The following is a 25,114-nucleotide window of genomic DNA, read 5'->3' as shown; positions in this document are numbered from 1 at the left end:
GGCAGCACAAATGTTTTAAAATGTTTTTTTTTAAGAATTGTTGGATTACAGACTGTACTAGAAGTGCAAGGCAGAGAAAACTATCTTTGCAGCTATTTCCTTTTTTTTTAATGATTAGCATACATTGTTTTTCCACTTGCCAAGAATGCATATGGAGTTATTACCCCATATCATTGTTGGTTTTTTTTTGTTCTTTTTGTTGTTGTGTGTGTTATTTTTTTAAAGAGAATTTGCTCAACCTTATATATTATTTCCAAATGATTTAGATATGCAAAATGACAAGAATCTCTTTAATAGGGCAGAAATTGTGGCTGAGATGTAAAAGTTTTGGACAGCCAGTTCCATTCTTTGATAAAGGACAGAAACAGGTAAACAAGGAAAAAGGAGTCCTCCAGATAAAGGAACAATACCTTTCATTCTACTATATTAAGAACTGAGACTGCTCATTTGAAAGAAGAAAATAGTTTTAAAAGTGAAATGTGTGAAGAAGGCGTTCCAAAACCATTCCTATATCTATGACTGCATTCCTACCCACTGTCTGGGAAACAGGATGAACTTACAGAGTCCTTCTCTGTTACACTGGGGCTTCTCTGGGTGCTTATCCAAAGTTTGCATACACTTATTCTGGGTGGTGCCTCTTTTCCACCTACTGGCAAAGGCAACATCCTGAACTTTGCGTGCATTTTGTGAAGAACTCCCATTCAGCTCCAAGCAGGAAATGGTGGAAGCTCTGTCTCACTATTCAGGGCTGTTTCTGTTCTAATGCTGCTTCAGAGAACTACGCCCATAGCTACAGTCCTGTCTATATTCAGCTAGGATTCAGGCTCTGCTTACCCACTTTCCATCCCATCCAGTCCTCTTGTCTATACAGTGCTCTATACTCAGTAAGAAAGGAGATAAGACCTGTGCTTAAGATCCTAATGATTAAAATGTATCTGTGATGCTTGAGCTGAGAATCTAAAATTCAGGCCTCATTTGACAAGCTGTTAACAAACTTCTGCAAAAGGTGGATGTACTGCTGTTGCTGCTACCAGCTTGTTTCTCAAAAGAACTATCTCTGCTCTGTTATCATCCAGAAAAAAAGGCTGTAAGGATCTTCTGTAAGTGGAAAAGATGCTCTTAGTTCCTGCCAGTCCCCTCTGAAGTCCCTAACAACTTACCCAATGTGAGGCTATACTCTGACGGAAGCATTTAAGTTCTGTAGACAGTCACGAAAGATAAGTATACAACTAAATCAGATAGAGAGGATCTGCTCTTTCTTTGGTCACTCTTGAGGTGTGAGTCTGTAATGACTATAATGAGGAATTCTGGTGCTTTACTTCCAAGGTCAAATCATTCTCCAGAAATTATAAACAACAAAGAGAAAGTTGGTATGTAAGCTAGGCACAAGTGCTTTTTGCTATAGGATTAACAAGTTCTATCAGTGTGAAACAAAGGTACCGCTGCCTCCAGTGTGGCTCAACATGTTCTCAGTGCAGCTGAGAGAAGGAGAAGGAATGAAAATTTCATATTCAGTCTGACTCATCTGTACTTTACTGCTTGTATCTGGAATCTCAGTGACCTCCTGATTTTGAAGTTTTTCCCACTGAAAGCAATGTTTATGCATTGAGCTGCGTGGAGGAAAAGATATAGTGATATATTAGGGAATTACTTCAAATGCTTTGGCTATCCTAGATGCATTAATTTTTCATTACCTCATTAAAACAAAACAAAACAAAACAAAACAAAAGCCAACAACAAAATGACAACAAAAACATCTAAGGTAAAACTGAAGTATGTAATGAGGACATTCCAAATCAGGCAAAGAGAAGAGCAAGCATTTTCTTCTGTCAGCTATATTCTATTTATTATCAGCATTATTCTATATTCTTTTTCCTTAAAAATGATCCAGATTGTCTCCCAAATACGCCATTTTTTTTTTCTGTTCAACAGAGGCAAGATTCATTCATGGCTGAAAGCAATCAAAGTTTAGACACAAACATTTATTTTATTATTGTTATTGTTATTATTGTTATTGTTATTGTTTATTATTAAACATTTATTTATTCTGTGCTCTGTAGTTAATATTTGGTGTGGGAGATGAATTGCAAATACCAAACTGGATCTTAAATTGCTACTGACTGAATGGGAATCCCAACAAGAGAAACGGTGTACTTTGCCATGTTTATTTTCTTTTTAAACTGGTGACAAAAGAGATCTACTTTGAGTTAGTCTCACAAATGGCAGCAATAAAACACAACAGTACAAACGTTTGTCTTTTAATAGTGGAGACTCAAAGCAAACTAAGGTGAAACTAAAGCAGGGTAATTCAGATCAGGAAAGTCATCCAACTCCATAGCAGCTTGACCCTAACATAGCCCCAGAGGCAGTGCTGCAGCTGCCAGCTAGACAGCTAGCCAAGAAGCTAGCTGAGGTACAAGCCAAGACGCCAGCAACAAATCCATGTGCCAATGCAAGAAAGCTATATTCCAGAATTTGGCATCTGGGTCCTCCAGCTGCCAAACATCTTCCATCTGGCCAAATCTGTGGAATGAGGTGCTAAAAAGTAGAACGGGGTGAATTGCAAGGACTAAAATCAGAACTGTCTGCAAGACACCACGGGTGAAGAGGCATGTTATGCATACCAATATCTGAGATTCACATGTAGAATCACTTTGTGAATGGTGAAATGGTGGATCGGGCAACTTCTAGATCAGGAGAGAAAGTACAGACAAAATGCTCAGCAAATTACAGGAAAAGAGCAGTTGGTATCTCTGAACTGGAACAACAGCCTCAGTCTGCAGCCATCCATGGAAGTCAGCAGATGCTGAATGTGGGAGAGATCAGTTCTGAGTAAAACAGATTTGGTGAGCACAATAAAGAGTGGAAATCAACCTACAAAAATGTTATTTCAGGATTTGATGATGCACTCCCCTCTCCTATTGCCATGAAGAAAGTACTTGCAAATATTTTAGTACTTTCATAACTAAAATACCATAATTGTGTTATTTTGTGGAAAAAGTAGCCTTTTTGAAATTTGGTGAAAAAATGTAATTAAATAGGAAGAAATGAAAAAAGAACAGAGCTAAGGATGCATAAAATTTCACTCAAATGAAACACATCCTCAGGTAGCTGTCTTTAGTTGCAACAGAGCTCATTTCTGACAAGCAGTTACTTATTCCTAAAAGGTAATAGCTCCATACTCCAAGAAGCAAAACCAGCTGTAAGAAATACTCCCAGCAATGTAAGAAATTTTAAGTGGGCCATAGGATTTCATAATTTCAAGTGATACACTGACTTAAATATTCATCTCATTGGCTTCGCTTTTCCCGTATCACTTTGCAGATAGTCCACATGGTCTAAATGAGGTTTGACAGATGTGACCTTAAACAATTTGCTCCATTATTTAAAAAAGACAGAGAAGTCCCTGTATCTCTATTCCAAGTTTATGGCTTTATTTGCCTCGTGAAAATATTGAATTTCAGTCTCATCTCGTGCCAGTCAAGCCAACAAATGTGCAGCGGCAGAGATGGTATAGGAAATGTTTCACACCATCTCCATCTACTTATAACTAGGCATGCTGTTCAGGGGACTTATTATTAGGATCTCATGTCCTCTGTTATGGTATGTGTAAATTCACAACTGTTTGAGCAAATTATTGACAACATAACAGACTTGGACAAAAAGAAGTTGCTGCTACTACTTTGAAAATGTTTGTGTAACAAGATCTTGCATTTTTTTAATGTAAATACACAAGTTGTAATGGAATTAACTGCAAATTAGTGACATGAGTAGATTTGAGGAACGATTTCTGTATTTGACTACTCATTAGCAATTTGAAAGCATAATTGCTCTTAAACATGCCATCTTCTTAACTTTCTTACGAAGATTAGATGTACTTGTAAATGTGAAGAATTACTTTCCTGCAGCAACTTATTTGCCTACAGTGAATGAATGAAGTTGTTTCTCCTTTGGTAGTCCACAGATAGGTGGTCCATACTCTTATATTAAGAGTTGATGGGTTTACACTTGTCACACAATAAAGCAACCCCAAAGAAATCTTTTCAGAGGCCCATAAAACAAAGGAAGGGAGAAGGACAAGTAAACAAGCAAACACACTAAGAGTGGACATTTCATTGCACACTATTTTAGAACTCACTAAAGCTAGAGCGATGAAACCAACAGAACCAATAACCCTATCAGCATTCATATCCTTGTTCTGCCATATATGCCACATTTGTGCAGGTAAGGTGAACACGAGACATTCTGTAGTGTTAAAAAGTGTTACAGACTTGCTGGAACCTCCCACTAGATTTGGCTGTAAACTCCGCACTCTTCACAAGGGTATCTACTGAACATATCACATAGTAAAGTTTTAGATTATTGGCATCCTCAAAAAAACCCAAAAACAAACAAACAAACAAGCCAACAACATAAACCCTAACAAACAAAGGGTTGTTTGCAAATATCTCCTCCTGCATTTTACAGCTTTGCTTGTCTGCTACTTTGTGGTAACTGACAATGATCCATTAGAACCTAAGTTATCTAGATCCACAATGACCATCTATAAAGCAAGGTATTACTCAGCTTCAGTAAGCTATTTTGGACATTTTCAACTGCGTTATCAAACTTGAGGTAGGATTCTTTTCTGCTATTACCGTTTTTTTAATTTATTTGCTAGGATAAGGGAAAAAAATACCCCTACAGTTTCCCACAATGCACAGCACCATCCTCCCATCCCCAGAGAATAAAAACCAAAACTGAAGATCAACTTTGGACCTTGCCCAACCCCACATATTCCCCAGCCATGGCATAAAGAGGGAAATAAAGTTGAAAAGTACTGCTACTAGACTTTTGTCAATACAACAGAACATTATATAATACACAATAAAATGCTTCATACCTGGAGTTGAAAAAACGAAAAGGGTTAGCAGCTGACCTGGCACAGCCCCACATGCTCTCTCTGGAAATTGAACACAGACAATTAGGAATTTTAAGTTATCCCAAACAATTGCAGGGAACTTAGACAAACTTGGGGAACACTTACTGCAAAGTAAGCAAAGAGCCTCACCATGGAAGGGACTCAGGATTTTCCCACTTAAAACTCCTCCTTAAACTAAAAATGCTCTGTAGAGCTCCCAGCTCATACCTAAGCAAGTCATTAAGAGCTCTGCCATTAATTTGCATGGGAGCAGAGTTAAGGCTTAAGGGCCCAGGTGTCATTTGGTTGTCATTCCAGATCATGGTGAAACACGTTTTCTCATTAAAAAACAATAAGTGACCAAGAAGAAAACACTAATGAGAATTTAGAGCAGGCAGATAATGCACGAAGAGGAAATAGAGGCTGGAACAAGCGTCCTCTCTAAAAATCTGCTGCTTCATTATTCCCAAGGTATCATAGAAAAAAACTAGCCATAAACGCTCTTTATTTAAAAGTGAGATTCCAAGGAAAACAGATAATGTGGTAGAATACTATCTGGAATATCGAACAATACAAACATACTACATAATAGCTATGTAAGCCCTTACACTGTGATTTGGACATGAACAGTCCTTTTTTACTACAAACCCTGATCTACTGTATGTGCCCAAACAAGCATCAGGCAGCTGCCTTTCTGAAATAGTTTCATAATATTAGGGGATAAAGCATAAAGCCAAGTCCATGAATAACCCCCTTCAGTCCTTCCCTCTGTAGTTTAGATCTCAAATGTACCGTGAGGCCAACATCCAAGAAGCCAACTAAAATATCAGAATAATAACCTAAACTATAAAAAATGTTCTAGCACACTAGCAGTTGAATGCATGTGCACTGCAAATATTTTGGATCCTTTACAGCAATTACTTAGAATGGCCAGGTTGGCATGGTAGTTGTTGAAAGCGAAAAGGAAACTTTCAAAGTGACTTCTCTTGTTTCATGCTCTTTCCTGTGGCCTAACCTGGCATCTCAATGTTTAGAAAGAATCTTTTCCCCCAAGATTTTGCACTGCATCCTTCAAACCTCTCATGCTTCCACATTTTGAAGTGTACAGTAAATATCTGTCTTCTCCACTGTTTGATTTTGCAATTTCTTAAATGATTCATTTCTGATAATGACAGAAATCTGCTACTGAAGTGACAATATGATGCAAGGAATCTCCATAGCAAAATCAGCTCTATCACAATGTGACATTCCTTTCCCACTCTTTTTCCAACCTGACTTTCTGCATTCTTCAGAAGCATATCTGAGGTATGTGTCCCATCAAATCACCAGGTACAGACTTTACTTTACAACTGCACCAGCTCACAATCAGAATCACCAGACAATATCACTCCCACTCCATTAGCCTTCAACTGAAATGAATATGTACAGGAGAAATGGAAACTGGAAGCTATAACATTCACAGAATCACAGAATCATGGAATCACGGAATTGCAGGGGTTGGAAGGGACCTCCAGAGATCATCGAGTCCAACCCCCTGCCAAAGCGGGTTCCCTACACCAGGTCGCACAGGTAGGCATCCAGGCAGGTCTTGAACATCTCCAGAGAAGGAGACTCCACCACCTCCCTGGGCAGCCTGTTCCAGTGCTCCGTCACCTCACTGTAAAGCTGTTCTTACACACATTTGTGCAGAACTTCCTATGCTGCAGCTTATGTCTGTTTCCCCTTGTCCCGTCTCCACTCACCACTGAAAAGAGACTGGCCTCACCACTGTGGCCACCACACCTTAGATATTTATAGACCTGGATCAGGTCCCCTCTCAGTCTTCTTTTCTCAAGGCTGAACAGACCCAGTTCACTCAGCCTTTCTTCATAGGAGAGATGCTCCAGGCCCTTCACCATCTTTGTGGCCCTCCGCTGGACTCTTTCCAAGAGATCCCTGTCTTTTTTGTACTGGGGAGCCCAGAACTGGACACAGTACTCCAGATGAGGCCTTACCAGGGCAGAGTAGAGGGGGAGGATCACCTCCCTCGACCTGCTGGCCACGCTCTTTTTAATGCACCCCAGGATGCCATTGGCCCTCTTGGCCACAAGGGCACACTGCTGGCTCATGGCCAACCTGTCGTCCACCAGGACACCCAGGTTCCTCTCCGCAGAGCTCCTCTCCAGCACCTCATCCCCCAATCTGTACCAGTGCATGCAATTATTCCTCCCCAGATGCAAGACTCTACACTTGCTTTTGTTGAACCTCACCCAGTTTCTTACTGCCCAGCTCTCCAGCCTGTCCACGTCTCGCTGAATGGCAGCACAGCCTTCAGGCGTGTCAGCCAATCCTCCCAACTTTGTATCAGCAAACTTGCTGAGGGTGGCCACTATCCCCTCATCAAGGTCATTGATGAAGACGTTGAACCACTGACCATTGTTGACCATTCTCTCCCATGTCAATTTATAATAATCTTTCAATTCTCTTCAGGTCTTAGTGGAAAAATACCTATTCCCACAGCTAATACAGACAGCAATACATTACCCAGAAATCATGATTCAATTTTGTATAGTTCTTTTCATAACACTCCATTTTTAACATATAAGCAACGGGGTAAACAAAATTACTGCTGATGAGGATGAGAAGTATTTGCATGTTGAATTTCTGGCAATGGGAAATTCTGGTAAGAACAACCAGAAAAATCTATCTTCCCAACAATCCAAAAGACACCTAACGCTCGTGTTCCTCTTTGTTTGGCCTCAAGGCCAAGTGGCTGTGGCTCACAAGTGAACACAACTCACTATGAGATGGCGAATGAGTTTCCTGCCCCACCTGTTTACCATACACTCACTGTGCCAATATCTGAATGGGACAAACAGAGATTACAAGTCAATTCTTCAGAGTAAACTGTACCTTAAAATACCATTCAGAAAATTGTGGAGGGGTTTGGTAGGGCAAAGACCAGCATTAAACTGCTTGCCTATGCAGAGAAGCATCCTGTATAAGCAGCTTTGTACTCACCTCCCACTGCTCTGACCTTGAAGAAGTGCCCAACTCTTGATTCTGGGGCTTGAAGCTTTTCTTTGCTTTGGAAATGACTAAAACAGACTTGACAACAGCATAATCAGCATAAAACAGGATCCGTAATAGTCACTTTCCAATCCAAAATACCAGTGTAGGAGAAAAAAGAAGAGGAAAAGGATGTTGTGAAGCCGCTCCTAGATATTTTTCATGTCCTAGCTTTGCATTCGCTAATTGGCAAACATAGGTATCTGGCTTCCGAAGTTAGTGTGCTAACTGCTGTGTCTGTATGCCAGATGTGAGCGCTCACCACCACTGCCACTGGTCATCATGGTATTGAAATGAATGGATCCCCTCTTGGGAGATATAGAATGGGTTTTAAAACAAGTAGAAGTAGATCAGCTCTGAACAAAATGCTTGTTCTCTCATTTGCCACCATGGGAAGATGGCACTGCAGACCTTTCTTCTCCAAACTGTGCCTTAACAAACAGCTACAAGTCAGAAGCTCAACAGAGAGTAGAGATGACAATAGCCACACACCTAGCAGAGAACTAGAGCATTTAATACTTCACTGATGATGTTAAGAGAGTGCTGATGCATTTGTGTAGATGCTCTAAAACACTTCTGGAGCCAAACACCTATTTTATAACTTTACAACGCCTTCACCAAGCCCCCTTAAAGCAGACAAAGCACATCTCATCTCAAGTGCCTGTGTTGTTATGGTTCATCCTAGTTCTGAGTACATGCAGTGTTTCATGCATATTGCAAGCACACAGGACTAGTGGTACCTCTATGCCACACAGTATATTAACAGGCATGCTCCCATTACAGAACTGTACTTGGTAGTGTTCTCTACTTGGTAGGTAAAGCTATGAAGATTCAAATACATTCTCAAGCAAGAGGAAAAACATTTAGTTTGACTTTACCTTAATAGTGGCTAAGAAACTCAGAAATGATGTGATGATACCAAGTCAGGAAGGGGAAGTGCTGATTGCAAAGGGAATCAACTGCTTCAGCTGAGTAAATCATCATTAATATACAAATTACTAAGAAACAGCATCCTACTCCTCTGCTTTTGAAACCTTTTTGATTGAGGTTTGTGTAAATTCAGTCATTATTCTAGCTCCTCCTGTGAACTTACTGTGTGAAGCTATTTACCTGACAGCTTTCTGGTTTACATTGCAGTATCCCAATCCTATGCTAAACATTGAATCTTTGATGCAAATACTTGAGAAAAATATTTTGAAAAGATCAAAATTCCTACTAACTTTTAACAAGTGAATAAATGCAACTATTTCTTTTTGTGCCTGCTGGTAGGTCCTATTCCTATCCAGTTTATTACATTTTTAGGCTCTGTTTGCAACATTGGAGGTTTCCATATGCAGCAGATTGCGTAGACAAGCCTCATGATGAGCATTTTTCAGGTCAGTCTCTGACCTCAGTGCCTGCCAGCCCACTCCACTCTGCTTGAGTTTAGATACAGACTAAGGAAGAGTGGTTTTACCACTTCATTCCACATTTGATGCCTCTTTTGTTTGCAATGGTTGTAACAAAGAAGGTGTCCACCTCAGCTCTGTCATTTGTGACTACTGCTACTTCTGACACACCACAGGATCAGATGTTATCTCAGCTGTGGGTTTGCTTCACTTCTTATTTCAACCATCAGTTCATTTTGGCTAGAGTAACTTCATATGCTTAGTGCCATGAAGCTCCAATTAGCCCTCCCTTGAAGTGCCCAAAACAGTAATGGTCGTGTCCTCAGCCACATGCACATGAAAAATGACACTTCTTAGGCACAAGGTCTCAGCACAGAAATTTCTTCCGTATCCATTATCCAGGATTCTCCTTTCACTCTTCCTTACCTGAAGCCTAAAAAGAATTTGCTGTGAGAAAAGAGGTAGTGGTGGAGTCAATCTTAGAGAAACAGGACTAATAAAGGGAAAAACTGGACATTGTGAAGAAGGAAAACAGCAGAAAAAAAAAGCATTGTTCTTCTGTAAGATTCCTGTACTTACACACTTTATCATGCCCAGCTAACCAGTGTTCCCCCCTTAAGAGTCCCCTCTTTGCTAGCAGTTCATATACCTGGGATCCACACGTCTTTCATGTTTTTGTGTGTATTGATCACACTCAGGAAACATTTTTCCATACAGCAGCACTGCTATTACAAATTAATTGCACACCATGTTTGTCTGTCACAAAATCACAGGAACGGGATCACGAAATAGGAAAGATAAAAAGTTATCTGATCTAGCTCTTTCTTTTTCTTATCAGTATGTCAAGGTAGCAGTTCAGTGAAGTAGTTTTACTGAAGCTTCTTCTGGCAGAATTGTGCTGTCTAACCCACACTGGTGAATATTTGCTGCTGTTCTAAACTTCTTCACACGCACAGCTCTGCCTCCACTTTCGGTGTTGATTTAGAAAGAAAATACAGAAAAAGCTGAATAATGAATCACTGGGGAAATTCCTGTCAAATAGGTGCATAAACTGCTAAGTGCAGAGCAGTAACACATATTGTTATTTATAATTCATATTCAGTGTCACGCTCTTGAAGCAATTACACAATGCCTGCCTCTATCAATACAACGCATTTCACATCTCTAACCACTAATGACTTCAGCTTCACTCTAGAGCAATAGTAGTGGATTCAGCATGAGACTAGAAGGCAGATGCTCCTGATCTCAGCTCACCCTCTGCTTTGCTATGTGGCCTTGAGCAAGTCACTAACCTGAGGATAAATTATAATATCTGAACACACAGGGGACCAGTACAATTTAATTAGTCAATATTTGCAAAGCTCTCAAAAGATAAAAAAACACTGCATGAATTATAATTGTACTATATTGTTTTGAGGCATTTTATTAGAAGGCATGCTTGTGTAAACATGCTTAGCAATGTAAAATCCTAACAATGGAGAAGTTTGAAAGCTACCTTTAAATGACTGGCATTTCTTGGACAAAAATTAATCACAGAATCACAGAATGGGTTGAAAAGGGCCACAATGATCATCTAGTTTCAACTCCTCTGCTATGTGCAGGGTTGCCAAACACCAGACCAGGCTGCCCAGAGCCACATCCAGACTAGCCTTGAATGCCTCCAGGGATGGGGCATCCACAACCTCCTTGGGCAACCTGTTCCAGTGTTGCCTTTTTTTAGAAGGCAATTACATGAAACAATCAAATATAGATACTGAACTAAAACTAGAAAACAAGATCTTTGAAGGTTTGTTTGCAATGAATAATGATAACGAAAAAGATGTACAGAAAAGTATCTATGAATCCACACATTACAAATAAGTGTCCTGCTGCACCAGTCTGGTCCCCAAACACCCTAAGCATCACTTTCTTTCTTTTTAGCAATCCAGACCTCTGTTATGGTTTCAAGATTAATCATTAGATGCTATGCAGTTAATGATAAAACTCCTCTGAGCTTTAACAGAGGCAGGATTCCTTGATTCTTCCAGCTTATTATGCGCTTTATTTAAATCTTCCTCTTAAAAAGATAATATTAGTCCTAGTAATGATATGGTAAAATATCTAGTGAAGCTCAATGCCTGGCACTTCAAAGTGGTTCAAAAGAGAGGACAGATTTCCTAATAGTAATGTTTCCTTGCTCTAGATTCTAGATCTGTGCAACAGTCACTTGTAACTCACTGTTAGAGGGTGGGCAGGAAGAAAGGGCAGGACGAAACTGATATTGTGTAGATCAAGTTAGAAGCATTTTTATTTTTAAACTAGATTTCTTCAGGAAATAAATATTCCCATCTCCTAACACACCACCATTTAAGGAATACCATCCCTTCAGGCAGCTATGGTAATTTCTTTGTAGAAGCTGCTTTTGATTTACAGTTGCTGTCCACCTGGCACTTGTTCCTAATGATCGCTGGCTGATGGGGAATCTGTTTTCTTGGCAAAAGGCTTTGAGACATGCACAAGCAGATTTCCACACCAAGAATCCCAGTGCTTTTGTACATGTGTGCAATGGTATCCTGTGGTTTTATTGCCCAACCTATCAAGTTACTAAACTTCTTTTTTTCTTTTTTTAGAATGTTGTATATAAAAAAAAACCAAAAAACAAACAAAAAAAAAACCAACAACAAAACACCTTTTAGATTAATACAGATCTGTGGATAACTTTGTAAAGTGCAGAATAAATACAGCGCAGAAGAAATCAGCACTTCTTTAGTTAGTCATACAAACTGCATGTAAGAACAGATCATATCCTGTAGTAGTGGCGTAGCCCCAAAGTTTAGATGTGCTGGCTCAGTTTCTTTGTAAGCCACAGACTTTTGTCGTGGCCTTAGATAGTCCCATGGAACAGGATTCCTCACATAACTGCAGCACTTTTAAGGTTAATTGTTCTCTCTAAGCCATTTGCACAGGCTTTCTCATAACCATTGGTGAAGTCAGGTATCTCCAAAAGGCAGGTGGTCACAAATGATGAGATGAGCGGACCTACAAGTATGCACATCTCCACTCCAAGACAATCCAAAACACTCAAGCATAATTTTTAGGTAGTTTAACTTAGCAGACATGAATCTTAAGTACAAACTGCACAGTCCAGTACTGCTCAGAGGTTCCCTGGTCCAGCTGAGACACAGCATTCTTCTGCTGTTCAACCCAGTGCCATTTTATTGAAGCACAATCCCTTTCTCTTCTGCCATAGTATACACATGGGAGACTGCTGACAAAAAGTAAAACTAGTACAGAAAACATCCTTGAAATAACCACAAAGTGAGGGCATCAACCATAATACATGCCCAATATGAGATGATTGGGCTCCACATCACCAGGGCATCCCACTTATGTCAATATCCGTGCAGTCAGTTCAGTACAGTGACTTGAGGGCTGAGGAGAAGCCCTAGGCAAAACAGCCTGTGAGGAGACGGGGGATCCTTTGGGGCACCTGGCACTCCTCAACAATCTTCTGCTCTAAGGTCTTACTGAGATGGAAAAAATTTACTGCAATGGACAAACGCATCCCAGACTTGGAAAATCTTCATGAGAAATCAAACTGAAGCTGATATATTCCCACAGTTTTACTTTAGACAAACTAGCATTCTCTAGTGAAAAAAAAAAAAAAGCTTTATTGAGAAATTCTGGAGCAGCACTACTCAGTTCTTCATGTGCAAAATCACCTCTCAGCTGTGAGCCAGTTTTAACTTGAGCATTTGTTCACAGAGGGTGGATGTACCAGAGTAGAGAGAAGCAAGGTTCACGCAAGTACTGCCAAAACACCCTTACTTAGGTTTCCTGGGAGACTCAGGATAAAGTATCTTGTTTGTAACTAGAGGAAAAAACTGAGGTGAAAGTTCCCTATAATGAATAGCACGGCAGTAGCAATGATTGCAGCTGAAACAGGAAAACAGACAGTATCAGTCTAGAAAATGAATGGTTGATGGGAACAACACTTATAAAACCTGTGAGAGATAAAAAAAAAATCAACCCCAGGACTGTGGAAATAAGAGATATAAGGAGAAACAAATCAGATGTGAAAGCTACATACCATCTTAAGAGTACACTGGTACCGTGGCTGTGCTATCTACCTGCTGGGGACTTAGCTTTTCACTACTGCAGTATCCAAAACTATGTTCCAACAGAATTTAAAAATAAAGATGATCATGTTAGCATTAACGTATCAATCTCATAACATAGCCAAATAGAAGGGGCAGCAGGATCAAAGCCCCCAGTCTCATTTTCACGCAAGCACTTAGCAGCATCCAGGGCAGCACAAAAAGAGTTCACACAAAAGGTCACCATGGTCACATCCAGATGACAAATCACATTTCTATGAGGTAACTGCAGCTATAACTACCAGTATTCAGGACTTCCTTTCTGAATTTTCTGCCTCTCAGTCACTCTAGAGAAACAGGAAGCTACCTTAAGCAGCAACATCAGTTTACATGCACAGTGCATCTTCTCCTTGGTATTATCTAAAGAAAATAAAAGGTTTTATCCACCTACATCCCACAGTGAGAAAAAAAGTAAATAGAGACAGAAAGGAATGTCTAGAATTTTTTTAATTTTTTTTTAACCAATACATTTATCATAAGTTCACATTACACATCCCCCTCTGTCCCGCCCACTTCTGCCCTCAGTCTCTGCATGTAGGGGAGATGACTTGGCACGTGTTTTTTGCAGGGAGAGAGCTGCATGTTTTAAGATACTGGAGTTATGTGGTGCAAGCATGCAGGACAAGAAGGAGATGAAAGCCCTGATCAAGTTTTGCACTGCTATGCACCATGGGGTGGCTCCTGAGACCCACTGTATCATAGCCATCCAGGGGTGGGAGGGCTCCTAAGCTGAGGGAACAACCTATAAGGGGCACCTTACAACAATTTACTGGTCTTCTAAGCCTTGACTAATGCTTTCTCTTTCCTTGCCTTCATAAAGATTTCTGGAGTGTGTCTGAGATTTGACCCTGAATATACGATGCTATCCTTGCTGTGTAATAAGTATCCAGTGGTGTCAGGCATATAGAAGCAAACCTGCTCTTTATTAGAGAGCTACATGTCAGAATGAGTTTGTAAAACATGCTAGAAAAAGGATGAAATGCTGCTTACAGTGCAAAGCTCACTGAAATCTACATATTGAGGCAATATTTATTACCAGGCAGAGCAAATTATCTAAGATTAATAAATTATTCTTAATCTAAGATATGGTAAGGCACAAGAACTGCCACGAAGCAGCACTCTCACATAAAGAAATTTCACCCTAGTGCTTTGCTTGAAATAATGACTTTGTTTATCTATAACTTTACATTATTGATTGGGTTTGCTGAGCTGAAGTAGGATTACAAAGTCATTCCAAACCAACTAATGAGAAGTCAGCAAGCTCTGCCAATACAAAGCTAGCAGCAAGAAGGCAATTTCCCTGAGAAAAAATAGTCATACTTGGTTATTTTACAAATATGCAACCAAATTACATTTCTGTTTAAGTAAATAAAACTAATGCCAAACACGCAGCTCTTAGCATCTAACTGTCCGAATTTTTCTGGTAAGAATTTTTTCCTACTTAGACTGTAAAGGACCTGAAATAAAGCAGAAACACAGGAGGATGCCTTCAGTTTTACATGATATGAAAAGCAAAGCTGTCATACAGGCATTCCAAGCTATCCTGTGAACTACCCACATAAGGGGAATTTCCAAGGCAACAAGCTTAAAAATGATTATATTAATGTCATTCCCCCTCAGACACTGACTGGTTTTCTCCAGTTCATGGCTAATCCTTGGTGCTACTCATCCAACTTAGCAGGTTTAGACCCAAGGGAAGATGTTGGTACATGCAGCACCAACTCCCACTTGGTGACGTACTGACCCTCAAGTCCAGCCAAGGGTTGACTTACCTTCACCTGGCACTAGGGTGTGCACTGCAGGGCCAATGTGCACACCCCAGACAGCTGTGCGCATGGCCTCCCTAAACTACACGGTTCTCTTTCTCCCTAAATTAGACAACTAGCATTGGTCAAAAGAATTACCAGCTGGGCACATCTCCTGCTATCTGCTCCATATGCTGGGAGGCCAGATAATGAGCCTGGATGTAGATGTCTAATTAGGCAATTGGAGGATAAGGGCCAACAGGCAAACATATATTACATAGACGTGTATTTATAATCCTTATGAAGGATAATTTAAAAAATGTATAAAACCCAATCAGAAAAAGGTCAAATACTGCCTGGCACCTGCTACTAGCACATACAAACTAGGATTGGCATTTTGTTAAACAAGGACAACAGCAACCAATGCTGAAGAACAGGATACTGACATCCCTTTGGAGGCAGCCACGCTGCATTTGCCAGTATCCTCCACGAAGAGAATACTCTCACCAGTAAGTTATTTGTCATTAGCCGTTTACCTGTTCACAAGAAAGCACTTAAATACAGCTTAAGAAAGTTCACTTGCTATAGGAGAATCTTCTAGACTCTGAGGTCAACCTACCACATCTCAACACTTAGCTTAGATCCACCTGAAACACTTGTTCTACTCGTTCTTTGCATGCACCTACACTGGCCAGTTACTCAGGGAACAGGAGGTGCCTGTCCTCGTCTTCAGAGGAAATTCCTGTCCGCTAAGTTTAGATACTAAATTGAGCACAGAGGATCTCCCTTTGGAAGGCTTCAAAGGCACTTTCCTCTCTGCAAGAATGGGACACAGAATGCAGGCTTTTAACTTCAGTGAACTGCTTTGCTAGACATCTAAAATTAAGGTACAGGCTAGATGACAAAATTATAGAATGGAGCCTGCCCGTGAGGCAATGTATTATAGACCAAGGAAGAAATGAATGGAATGGAGTCAGTATAATGTGCTAACATCTTTTTCTTCAGCTCAGCAGCTGTATGTATAGTGTCTGCAACCGAGAATGAAGTAAAAAATAAGACAAATTGCAGATCACAGTCAAATTAAATTTTCCTAATGGGGCTTTTGAAATAAACTAACAGATTACTGTTTAAATAAAACCTGGAACAAGGATGAGTTGATGCTGTATTATTAAATTTCTTAATTTAATTCTTAAGCTCCAGAGCCAGCCAAGTAATATTCAACACATTTTCCTTCATAAATTGTGGAATGAATTATTCTAAAAAAGCTTTTCATGGTTTGACTGATTCTGTAAGTGTTCCAGCAACGTCAAGCACATAAAACAGCATCTTCCAGCCACTCATATGTTAAAAGTATTCACCAGCTCTCCATGCCTTCTTCTCTTTTCTTTAATTAGGCAAAACTATTTAAAGCAAAATCATGATGGGTCATACCACTTTTCTGGCTTATTATGTGTGCTATAAACTGAGAAAAAAAATACTTGGCACTTCAGGGTTCGGTGCTGTAACTAGCAAATTTAAAATATGTGTGAGGCCTGTCAGTCAACCAGCAGCAGCACTTGTGAAGAACTGTTTCCTTCCTTTATCACTGTCATGCTAATTACAGTGAGAGCCAGCACCCTGCCTTGGCCATGACATACACCCTCTCTGCTCAGGGGGAATACAGATTTGAGGATCACAATTTCAGTGCTTGACCCAAAGATGAGTTAGCAGGTGTCTGATCAAAGTCCTCCCGAATCGGGACAGGTGGAGCATTTCTGAGAGGCAGCATGGCTGGATGCTCTTTCAAGCTCCCAGTACCTGCTAAGTCTGCACTGGAGAATCATTACTGCCAGCCCTCTCCTGCACAACACATCTTCCTTCCTGCACCTTTGCACGGAATGTTGAATTACGGCGGGAAGGGGGTGATGTAAGGAACACCTCAGGAAGAAAATTCATGTTCCAGCTGCCTAAACAGTGCAAAAAAAGCAGTTCCCCCCAAACACAACAGTTTTCTCTCAGCATATAGATTATTGCTTTGGGAACATCAGCATTTTTGGCTATTGATAGCCAGGAAAGAAAAGAGAATGTAAGTACTTTTAGATATTAATACATTTTAAATGCATTTATAATTAATTATATAACAACAATGTCTTGCAGCCCTTATTATATCCCTTCCTATTTAATAATGTCCAGAAGGCCCATAGTTTGAACCTCTTGGATGGAGTAATATGTTTTGTAGGGCTAGCACAGGCTTCAGTGCCTGGAGGCTCTAGTTCTATTTCCAGCTCTGCTTCAGACTTACAGGGTGACCTTTACACATAGCCTCATTTTCCTCACCTATAAAAGGGGATATTAATACTTATTTACCTCACAGTTGGTTCCCTTCCAGCTGCTACAGTGACTGAGCAAGCTTATGTGCCTGCAGCATTACTAATGCTTGTGATAAACTTTCTCTTTTTTTTGAACAAGCAATGAAGAAATTAAATTGGGAATATATTTTGTCCATCCAGAAAGTAAAAGTACAAAGAAAAACAGCAGTAGTAGAAAATGTTCAAAGCACACCATTAATTTCCTTTCAATTATTCTATTCTTCACGAGAAATGTGGGCGATTTCTGTTTGACAGCAACTAGAAGAAACTTCCTGATGCTGCTTTCAATCAGTAAAAAAGTGTTCGCTTTTTTTTTTTTTTTTCAAGGCAAGTCTAAACTGCTATCCCTTTGGAGTAAATATAAATACACTACAAGTTCTGTAAGCAAATAATGGAGAATAATTTTAATCTGAAACTTTACCTAGTAATTAGGGAGGAAAGAAATGAATCAGAGAGAGCAGAGTGTGGTAGCTATCTCTTCCTAAAGGGAATGAAGCTAAACAGCAAAGCTGCTAACAGGTAGGCCAGCTCAAAGCTGAGAGACACCTCTGCAGAGCTGCTGATGACTGGTGCCTCCAGCAGCCAGGGCACACCTTGTCAGTACTTGTCTCACTCTGAGAAGGCGATACTTACTCTTGTACTGCTCTGGCTATGGAGAGCGCTGTAGATCCAGTTTCATTAACGCTATCTAAGGTCACATTTGGCAGGTCGTCATCATCACTGTCACTTTTAATTTGTCTGGGAGATAGGCCTCGGGGGTCCATTTGTGCTGGAAAGAGACATATAATGGATTAATACGAGCATGAAGAAATTAATCTTGTCCCAGAACAACATTAGGGTGTACAACACATCCATCCACTTAAGCTGCATGGCACATTTTGCTTGAAGCTTCACAAATAAGATGTCATATTTGCAAAATAATCTAGCAGTTCTACAGATAAACACAAATGTTTCCAATGGCATGCAAATATTTGAATGCATACAAGCTATAGGAATGCATTCTGTGGACCTAAGCCACTGAACACAGATCATTATGCATACTAAGTGTTAGTCAAAGACTCAGTTCACCCTCAGTTCTGGATGTCTTCAGAAAGTGAAGAAAATGCATTTGCTTTGTGCTATGTACATCACACATGAGGGCAAATTTTACAGCTAAATTTCAAGAGTAATCCTTTGTTTTTGACTGCCTGTTCTAAGACACTGGGTTGAGATCTGCGTCACGCCAGTCAGCTCACAGCTAGGCATCTAAAATAGGCCAGGTATCCAGTTTTCTGTCAGTGTCAACTTCTGAAAGTGCTTTCCCTACATGTAATGTGTCAAAGCATCTACAAATAACCTTGCACAGACGGCTAACTTTCAGGTGACTGATGCTGGGTAACTAAGCTTCCTCCTTTAAGTAAGACCTTTCGGAAAGGTCACATGTTCTCAAGTCTTAAGAATATCCAAACACTCACTGCACCACTATTTTGTCCATCCACAGTTTACAGCATCCATACTGTATGGTAATGCAGTAGGTGTTAAGGTGCAGGCAGCGAGGAGCTGTATTTGTGAGGCAAGGCCAGGGCTGCCCCATGCTGGCCTCACTGCAGCGCATGGCTGAGCCTGGTAGCCAAGATGGCGGTGCCTCAGGGCAAGGCTCTTTGTGAAAGGGCAAAAACACTGCACAGGCAGTGAAGAAAAAAAGCGAGTAACAGTCCTGACAGCAGAGCCAGACAAGAAGGAATGGAAGGAGGTGCTCCACATATCAGAGTGGAGATTTCCCTGCAGCTTGTGGGAAGAACCCCTGAGGAGCAGATACCCATACTGCAGCGTGTGGAGGGAGTATTTCCTCAATGGGGAAGCTCAGGAGCAAGCTGGAGAAAGCTCTTATGATAAGAACTACGAGCCATAGAGAGCCCACATTAAGCAGGCTCATCCTAAAGGACTGCAGCCCAAAGAAGAGCCATGCCGGAGCCAGAGGAAAGTGTGAGGAAGAAGGAGCAGCACAGACAAACTGCTGTGTTCTGACCATAAGCTTCATTCCCCATCCTCCTGTCTTCCATCTTATTTTCTCACTACATTTTCAAGGTCAGGCTGACCAGGCTCTGAGGAACCTGATCTAGCTGTCAGTCCCTGTTCATTACAGAGGAGATGGACTAGATGACCTCTAAGTGTCCCTTTCAACTCGAGAGATTCTATGATTCCAAGTTCTGTCGAAGCAGGGAAGAGTGGCTGGATGGAGTCTGGCAGACAGTCAAGAGTCAGCCCTCCAGAGGTACCTTTTGTGAAAACAGAGACAGCTAAGGAGACCAAAAACATAGGCTACATCTGTCCTCTCTTCACTCTCAGCTACTGCCCTCTAAAGTGAAGCACGGACAACAGTACGCTGAGAGAGGAAACCAAGAGATGGATTGAGAGCAAACTTGGGGCACAATCACAGAATTACAGAATCACAAAATGGCCAGGGTTGGAAGGGACCTCAAGGATCATGGATCTCCAGCCCCCCTGCCACATGCAGGGCCACCAACCTCCCTATTTAATACTAGACGAGGCTGCCCAGGGCCCCATCCAATCTGGCCTTGCCCTAGGAATGGGGCATCCACAACCTTTCTGGGCAGCCTGTTGCTGCACCTCACCATTCTCAGAGTAAAGAACTTTCCCCTGATATCCAACCTAAATCCTCCCTCCCTCAAAACCATTTCTCCTTGTCCTGCAGTTATCTACCCTTTCTAAGAGTTGATTCCCCTCCTGTTTGTAGGCTCCCTTTAGGTACTGAAAGGCTGCAATGAGGTCACCCCGCAGCCTTCTTTCTTCCAAGCTGAACAAGCTCAGCTCCCTCAGCCTGTCTTCATAGGGGAGATGCTCCAGTCCCTACAGTTTCCCACAAGTATGAACTGGGATACTGATTGGAGTTGCTTGCATCAAGGTATAAATCCAGAGATAAACTTTAGAGGTGAAGTAAACAAACACTCCTTGTCACCTGTGAATTACCATGCACAATCATTAGGCTCTGAGAGATACTGAAAGCGTGTGGAGCGGAGAGCAAAACCAGAGAGATGCCTGATACTGCAAGGGAGGAGCAGGAAGGGAGGGCAGGCAAGAGATTTGTTTATAAATGTACATACTTTGTTTGGCCAGGTGAAACAGAAGAACGTAAGATAACTTATTTAATGAGCTTACCATTCCAGTTTGTTAGCTTGTACTCTAACACGCTGTGAGAGAGAGGATGCTTTCTGGGTCTTGCTTACATGTGTTTCAAGAAAGACAGCTTTTATTCTCCTTCAAGCTCTGGCTACGGAGAGCCCTAGAGAACAGGTTTCCTTTACAGATCACAAACAGTTCACAAGGTGTCTCATAAGGTGTTCATAAGATGTCTGCGGCTACACAACAACTTTGAAAATCACAGTTAAATTTCCCATTTCACCACATTTTTTCAGTTGCTGTATTCACACGACTCTAGAAAAGGGACTGAGTTACACTGAAGAATGGGAGGGATATAATACTCCAAGAGCTGTGCAGCCATAAAAGTAGCACTGATGGATAGCTGGGCTCTTGAAAAGAAAGCACTCCCTAAATGAGTGATGACTCCAGGGAAAGTTGGTCTTAAATTTTAATTTATATCTTGGCGGCGAACCACTTCTGAATGAAAGAACAGTGACTGATTATAACTACCCTTCAGCTGCATTTTTATTTATGTTAAAGAACTTCACAAAGAAATTGTTATTAAAATATGTTCAGTAAGCCAATGTAGCAATCCCCTCCTGAAGCACAGCCCATAGTGCAGATGCACAGGATTACTTCTGTTAGCACAGTTAAAGTGCCTCAGTACTACTGGCTGCATTCTGTTTGCTTGTTATTTCTGCATGTAGAACCAAGAAAGCACCTTTTGCTTATCAAATCAAAGACTGTTGATAATGAAAAATAACCTGCACTGAGACAAGCATGCAGCATCTTAAAAATTATTCAAACGTTTAATCATTTTGGGTAGATCACCATTCTGACCATGCTTCTGAAAATTATAACTTATTCATGATGATATTTAATGTGTTTCTGATCATCAAGGATAACTTAGTATTTAAGAGTGACAGAACACTCCAATCAGCTGATTTGGCCCCAGAAAATTATTTGGAAAGAAGGCACTACTTCTGAGCATACTTATTTGGCAACAAGGCTATCTTTTAAATGAAACTTTAAGATGATTATTACTCTATTACTTTTCCAGTTTTTCTTAAAGTGACTCTCATTGCAGGAAGTTATGCATTTATATACACCCAGTTTCAAATGTTCTATAGGTGATGCATTTGTAAAATGAAATTAAGTAAAAAAATGTGTTTGCTACTTTGCATTTACTGTGGTTTAACCCAACTTGCACTATGGAAAACGCTTTAAGAAGCTAACTCAGAAACTTTCTTGATGTTTACATCCAGGTTTAACCTAAAATCATGGAAGTTATTTAGCAATTTAGTCCACAATATAGTTACTATACACCAATTTTGAACACTTTACTATGAATACACCTACTGTGCTGATGTAAGTGTGTACAATAAGTATCTTACATACTTGTGTTGCTTGTAAGACACACTGTTTCATTATTATTATAGAGTGCCAGCTCTTAAGATATTATTGGGATTTCTACACCATTTGCTGTTGTTTTTAAATAACCTGAGGAATGTGTTAAGGTGAAAATTCAGTTACACTAAATTAATGCCTTCTGTTTGTGTGTGCTCAATGAGGTACACAGTACTCCCTATACTCCTCACGTACCTATGAGGCTGCCAGTGGAACTGTGCTTTTGCAGCTAAGGATAATACAGCCCCATGGACACTATTTCCTTCACCAGCAGCCAACATTTGAGAACATCACAAGGTGTTGTGACACATCAGTATGGTGAGAGTGAAATGCTAGGAATGGAAAGATATTTTTGTTATATTTTCAAAGTGAACCTAATTCAAGATGGACATTAAATTAGAGAATGATGCAGAGAATGTGGCTGGGGCCACAACACAGGAGAGATGTGGAGGTTGTGAAGAGGGTCCAGGGAAGGGCCACAAAGATGATCCAAGGGCTAGAGCACCACTCCTATGAAGACTGGCTGAAGTCTTCACAACCTCACAACCTTCACAGCCTGAGCTTGTGGATGCCTCATCCCTAGACGTGTTTAAGGCCAGACTGACTGAGGCCCTGGACAATCTGATCTATAGCAGCTGGCAGCCTTGCCTGTGGCAGGGGAGTTGGGACGTAATGATCCCTTCCAGCCCAAGCCATTCTCTGATTCTATTATTCAATTTATGCCTATTAGATTCTTTGATAGCACTGGGGAAGAGCAAGTGTTGAAAGCCCTACAGCTCCTTGCCCCAAAGACTCTACATGGAGGACCAGTGGAACACAAAGCAAGATAGGTTCAACTTCCTTCCTTCTCCTGCTTCGTATCTGGACAGCCATGATGCTGGTGAGCCAAGGTGACTATCCAGGAGGTTGAGCTTTGCCTCAGATATGTGGGGTAAACTGCCCTTTTTTCTCCACAGCACGGCTACAGCTCCTGTAAGGAGAAGCAGCCTTTAAAGCTTTTCCTCCCTCAAAAGAGTTGTGTGAAAAACCAACTTGCCGAAAGCCTAACAGATCTCTCCTCCTCACCACTCACTACAGTGCATGAACCACAGCACAGATTTTTATACGTACATAGTTCACAATTCCTACTTGTGTCAACACCTTTCACTTTCTCTTGGACATCTAAGAACAACGGTTGAATGGCTGGTACCAAGTTTCATATACACAAGAAGCAGTTCATAAATGCTGAATTAAGAGCAAATATTGGCCTAATGAACATCAAACTGGAAAGAAGGAAGAGATGTAGGCAAGAGATAGTTTAACAAAATTAGATGAAAAAGGTGGAGGACAAGTGAGTAATGGAAAACAACTGGCAAGCAAGAGACTCCACAAGACATGCCAGTACATTTTAACCTTCCCTTTGTATGGGCACCAAGATTTTTCTTGAACTTAGTACCACGGGTCTTAAAGAAATCTGGCTGAAGAAATCTACTTCCCTAGTACAAGCAGACATATTTAATCAATAAAGCTTAAGCTCTGAAAATGATCTGGTTTTCTTCCCCTTCCTATTCCTCTCGAAAGGCAAGATTTGTCCAGCACAACTATCCAGTGATTCTGATAAGTGTGAATGAGGCTAAGGTGAGTCAAGCGAAAAGAAACAAGTTAGTGACAGGCTTCATGAGGCAAAGGTGTCATTGAAAGACCCCAAAGGAGTTCCAGCAGCAAGCTTTAGCGCAGCACACTGGCAAGACTGGCAAGCCTGGTGAGTTATTTAAGAACGTCTTTAGACATAAATGGCTGCAAACAGTCATATCACTTTCTTTCCCTGTTAGCCTCAAGAAACAATGACATTTTCTACTAAAGATCTCTCCATCATATTTGAGAAGTCAGGTATTAAGTATATAAGTATATATAAGTCACATATTTGTGGCTGTCAGGTGAGGTCCCGGATGACTGGAGGAAGGGTCACGTCACTCCCATATACAAGAAGGGGAGCAGGGAGGACCCGGGGAACTACAGGCCAGTGAGTCTCACCTCCGTGCCTGGGAAGATCATGGAAGAGATCCTCCTGGACAACATGCTCGATCACATAAAGAATGAGCATGTGATCCGAGACAGCCAGCACGGCTTCACCAAAGGAAGGTCATGCCTAACTAATCTTGTGGCCTTCTATGATGGAGTGACGGCATTGGTGGACGAAGGGAAGGCGACCGATGTCATTTACCTGGACCTGAGCAAGGCCTTTGACATGGTCCCCCACCACATCCTCATCTCCAAATTGGAGGGAAGTGGATTTCATGGGTGGACGACCCGATGGATAAGCAATTGGTTGAAAGGCCGCAGACAGAGGGTGGTGGTCAATGGCTCTATGTCCAGGTGGAGGCCGGTAACAAGTGGTGTCCCCCAAGGGTCTGTCTTGGGACCGGTGCTCTTTAACATCTTTATTAATGACATCGATGAGGGAATTGAGTGCACCCTCAGCAAGTTTGCTGACGACACCAAGCTGAGTGGTGCAGTCGATACGGTGGAAGGAAGGGATGCCATTCAGAGGGACCTCGACAGGCTGGAGGGCTGGGCTCGGGTGAACCTAATGAGGTTCAACACGGCAAAGTGCAAGGTTTTGCATTTGGGCCGGAAGAACCCCAGGCACCCGTACAGGCTGGGAGGAGTGGTCCTTGAGAGCAGCTCGGCAGAGAAGGACCTGGGGGTCCTGATGGACGAGAGACTGAACATGAGCCAGCAGTGCGCTCTGGCAGCTCGAAAGGCAAATGGGATCCTGGGCTCCATCAGGAGAGGGGTGGTCGGCAGGGACAGGGAGGTGATTGTCCCTCTCTACTCGGCTCTTGTGAGGCCCCATCTGGAGTACTGTGTCCAGGTGTGGAGCCCTCAGTACAAGAAAGACATTGAGATTTTGGAAAGGGTCCAGAGGAGGGCGACTAAGATGATCAGGGGGCTGGAGCACCTCCCCTATGAGGACAGGCTGAGGGAGTTGGGCTTGTTCAGCCTGGAGAAGAGAAGGCTG

At 41.4% G+C, this 25,114-nt stretch overlaps 1 protein-coding gene across 4 annotated transcripts in view; it reads right to left on the bottom strand.

Moving 5' to 3' along the window:
- KLF12 (Kruppel like factor 12) overlaps positions 1–25,114 on the bottom strand; it is a 267,563-nt gene that overhangs the window by 63,293 nt on the left and 179,156 nt on the right. For all 4 annotated transcript variants that reach the window (XM_042839345.1, XM_042839346.1, XM_042839344.1 and 1 more), the window contains 2 exons: positions 18,199–18,334; positions 4,883–4,942 (listed from right to left, as the gene is read on the bottom strand). In XM_042839345.1, coding sequence (XP_042695279.1) covers positions 4,883–4,942; positions 18,199–18,334 — 196 coding nt within the window. The remainder of the gene's footprint in view (positions 1–4,882; positions 4,943–18,198; positions 18,335–25,114) is intronic.

The sequence above is a fragment of the Centrocercus urophasianus genome, unplaced genomic scaffold (assembly GCF_019232065.1).
Source record: "Centrocercus urophasianus isolate 14NV4802_14NV808 unplaced genomic scaffold, USGS_Curo_1.0 seq_9, whole genome shotgun sequence".
Taxonomy (NCBI): Eukaryota; Metazoa; Chordata; class Aves; order Galliformes; family Phasianidae; genus Centrocercus; species Centrocercus urophasianus.
This window is presented reverse-complemented; position numbering and strand designations above follow the sequence as displayed.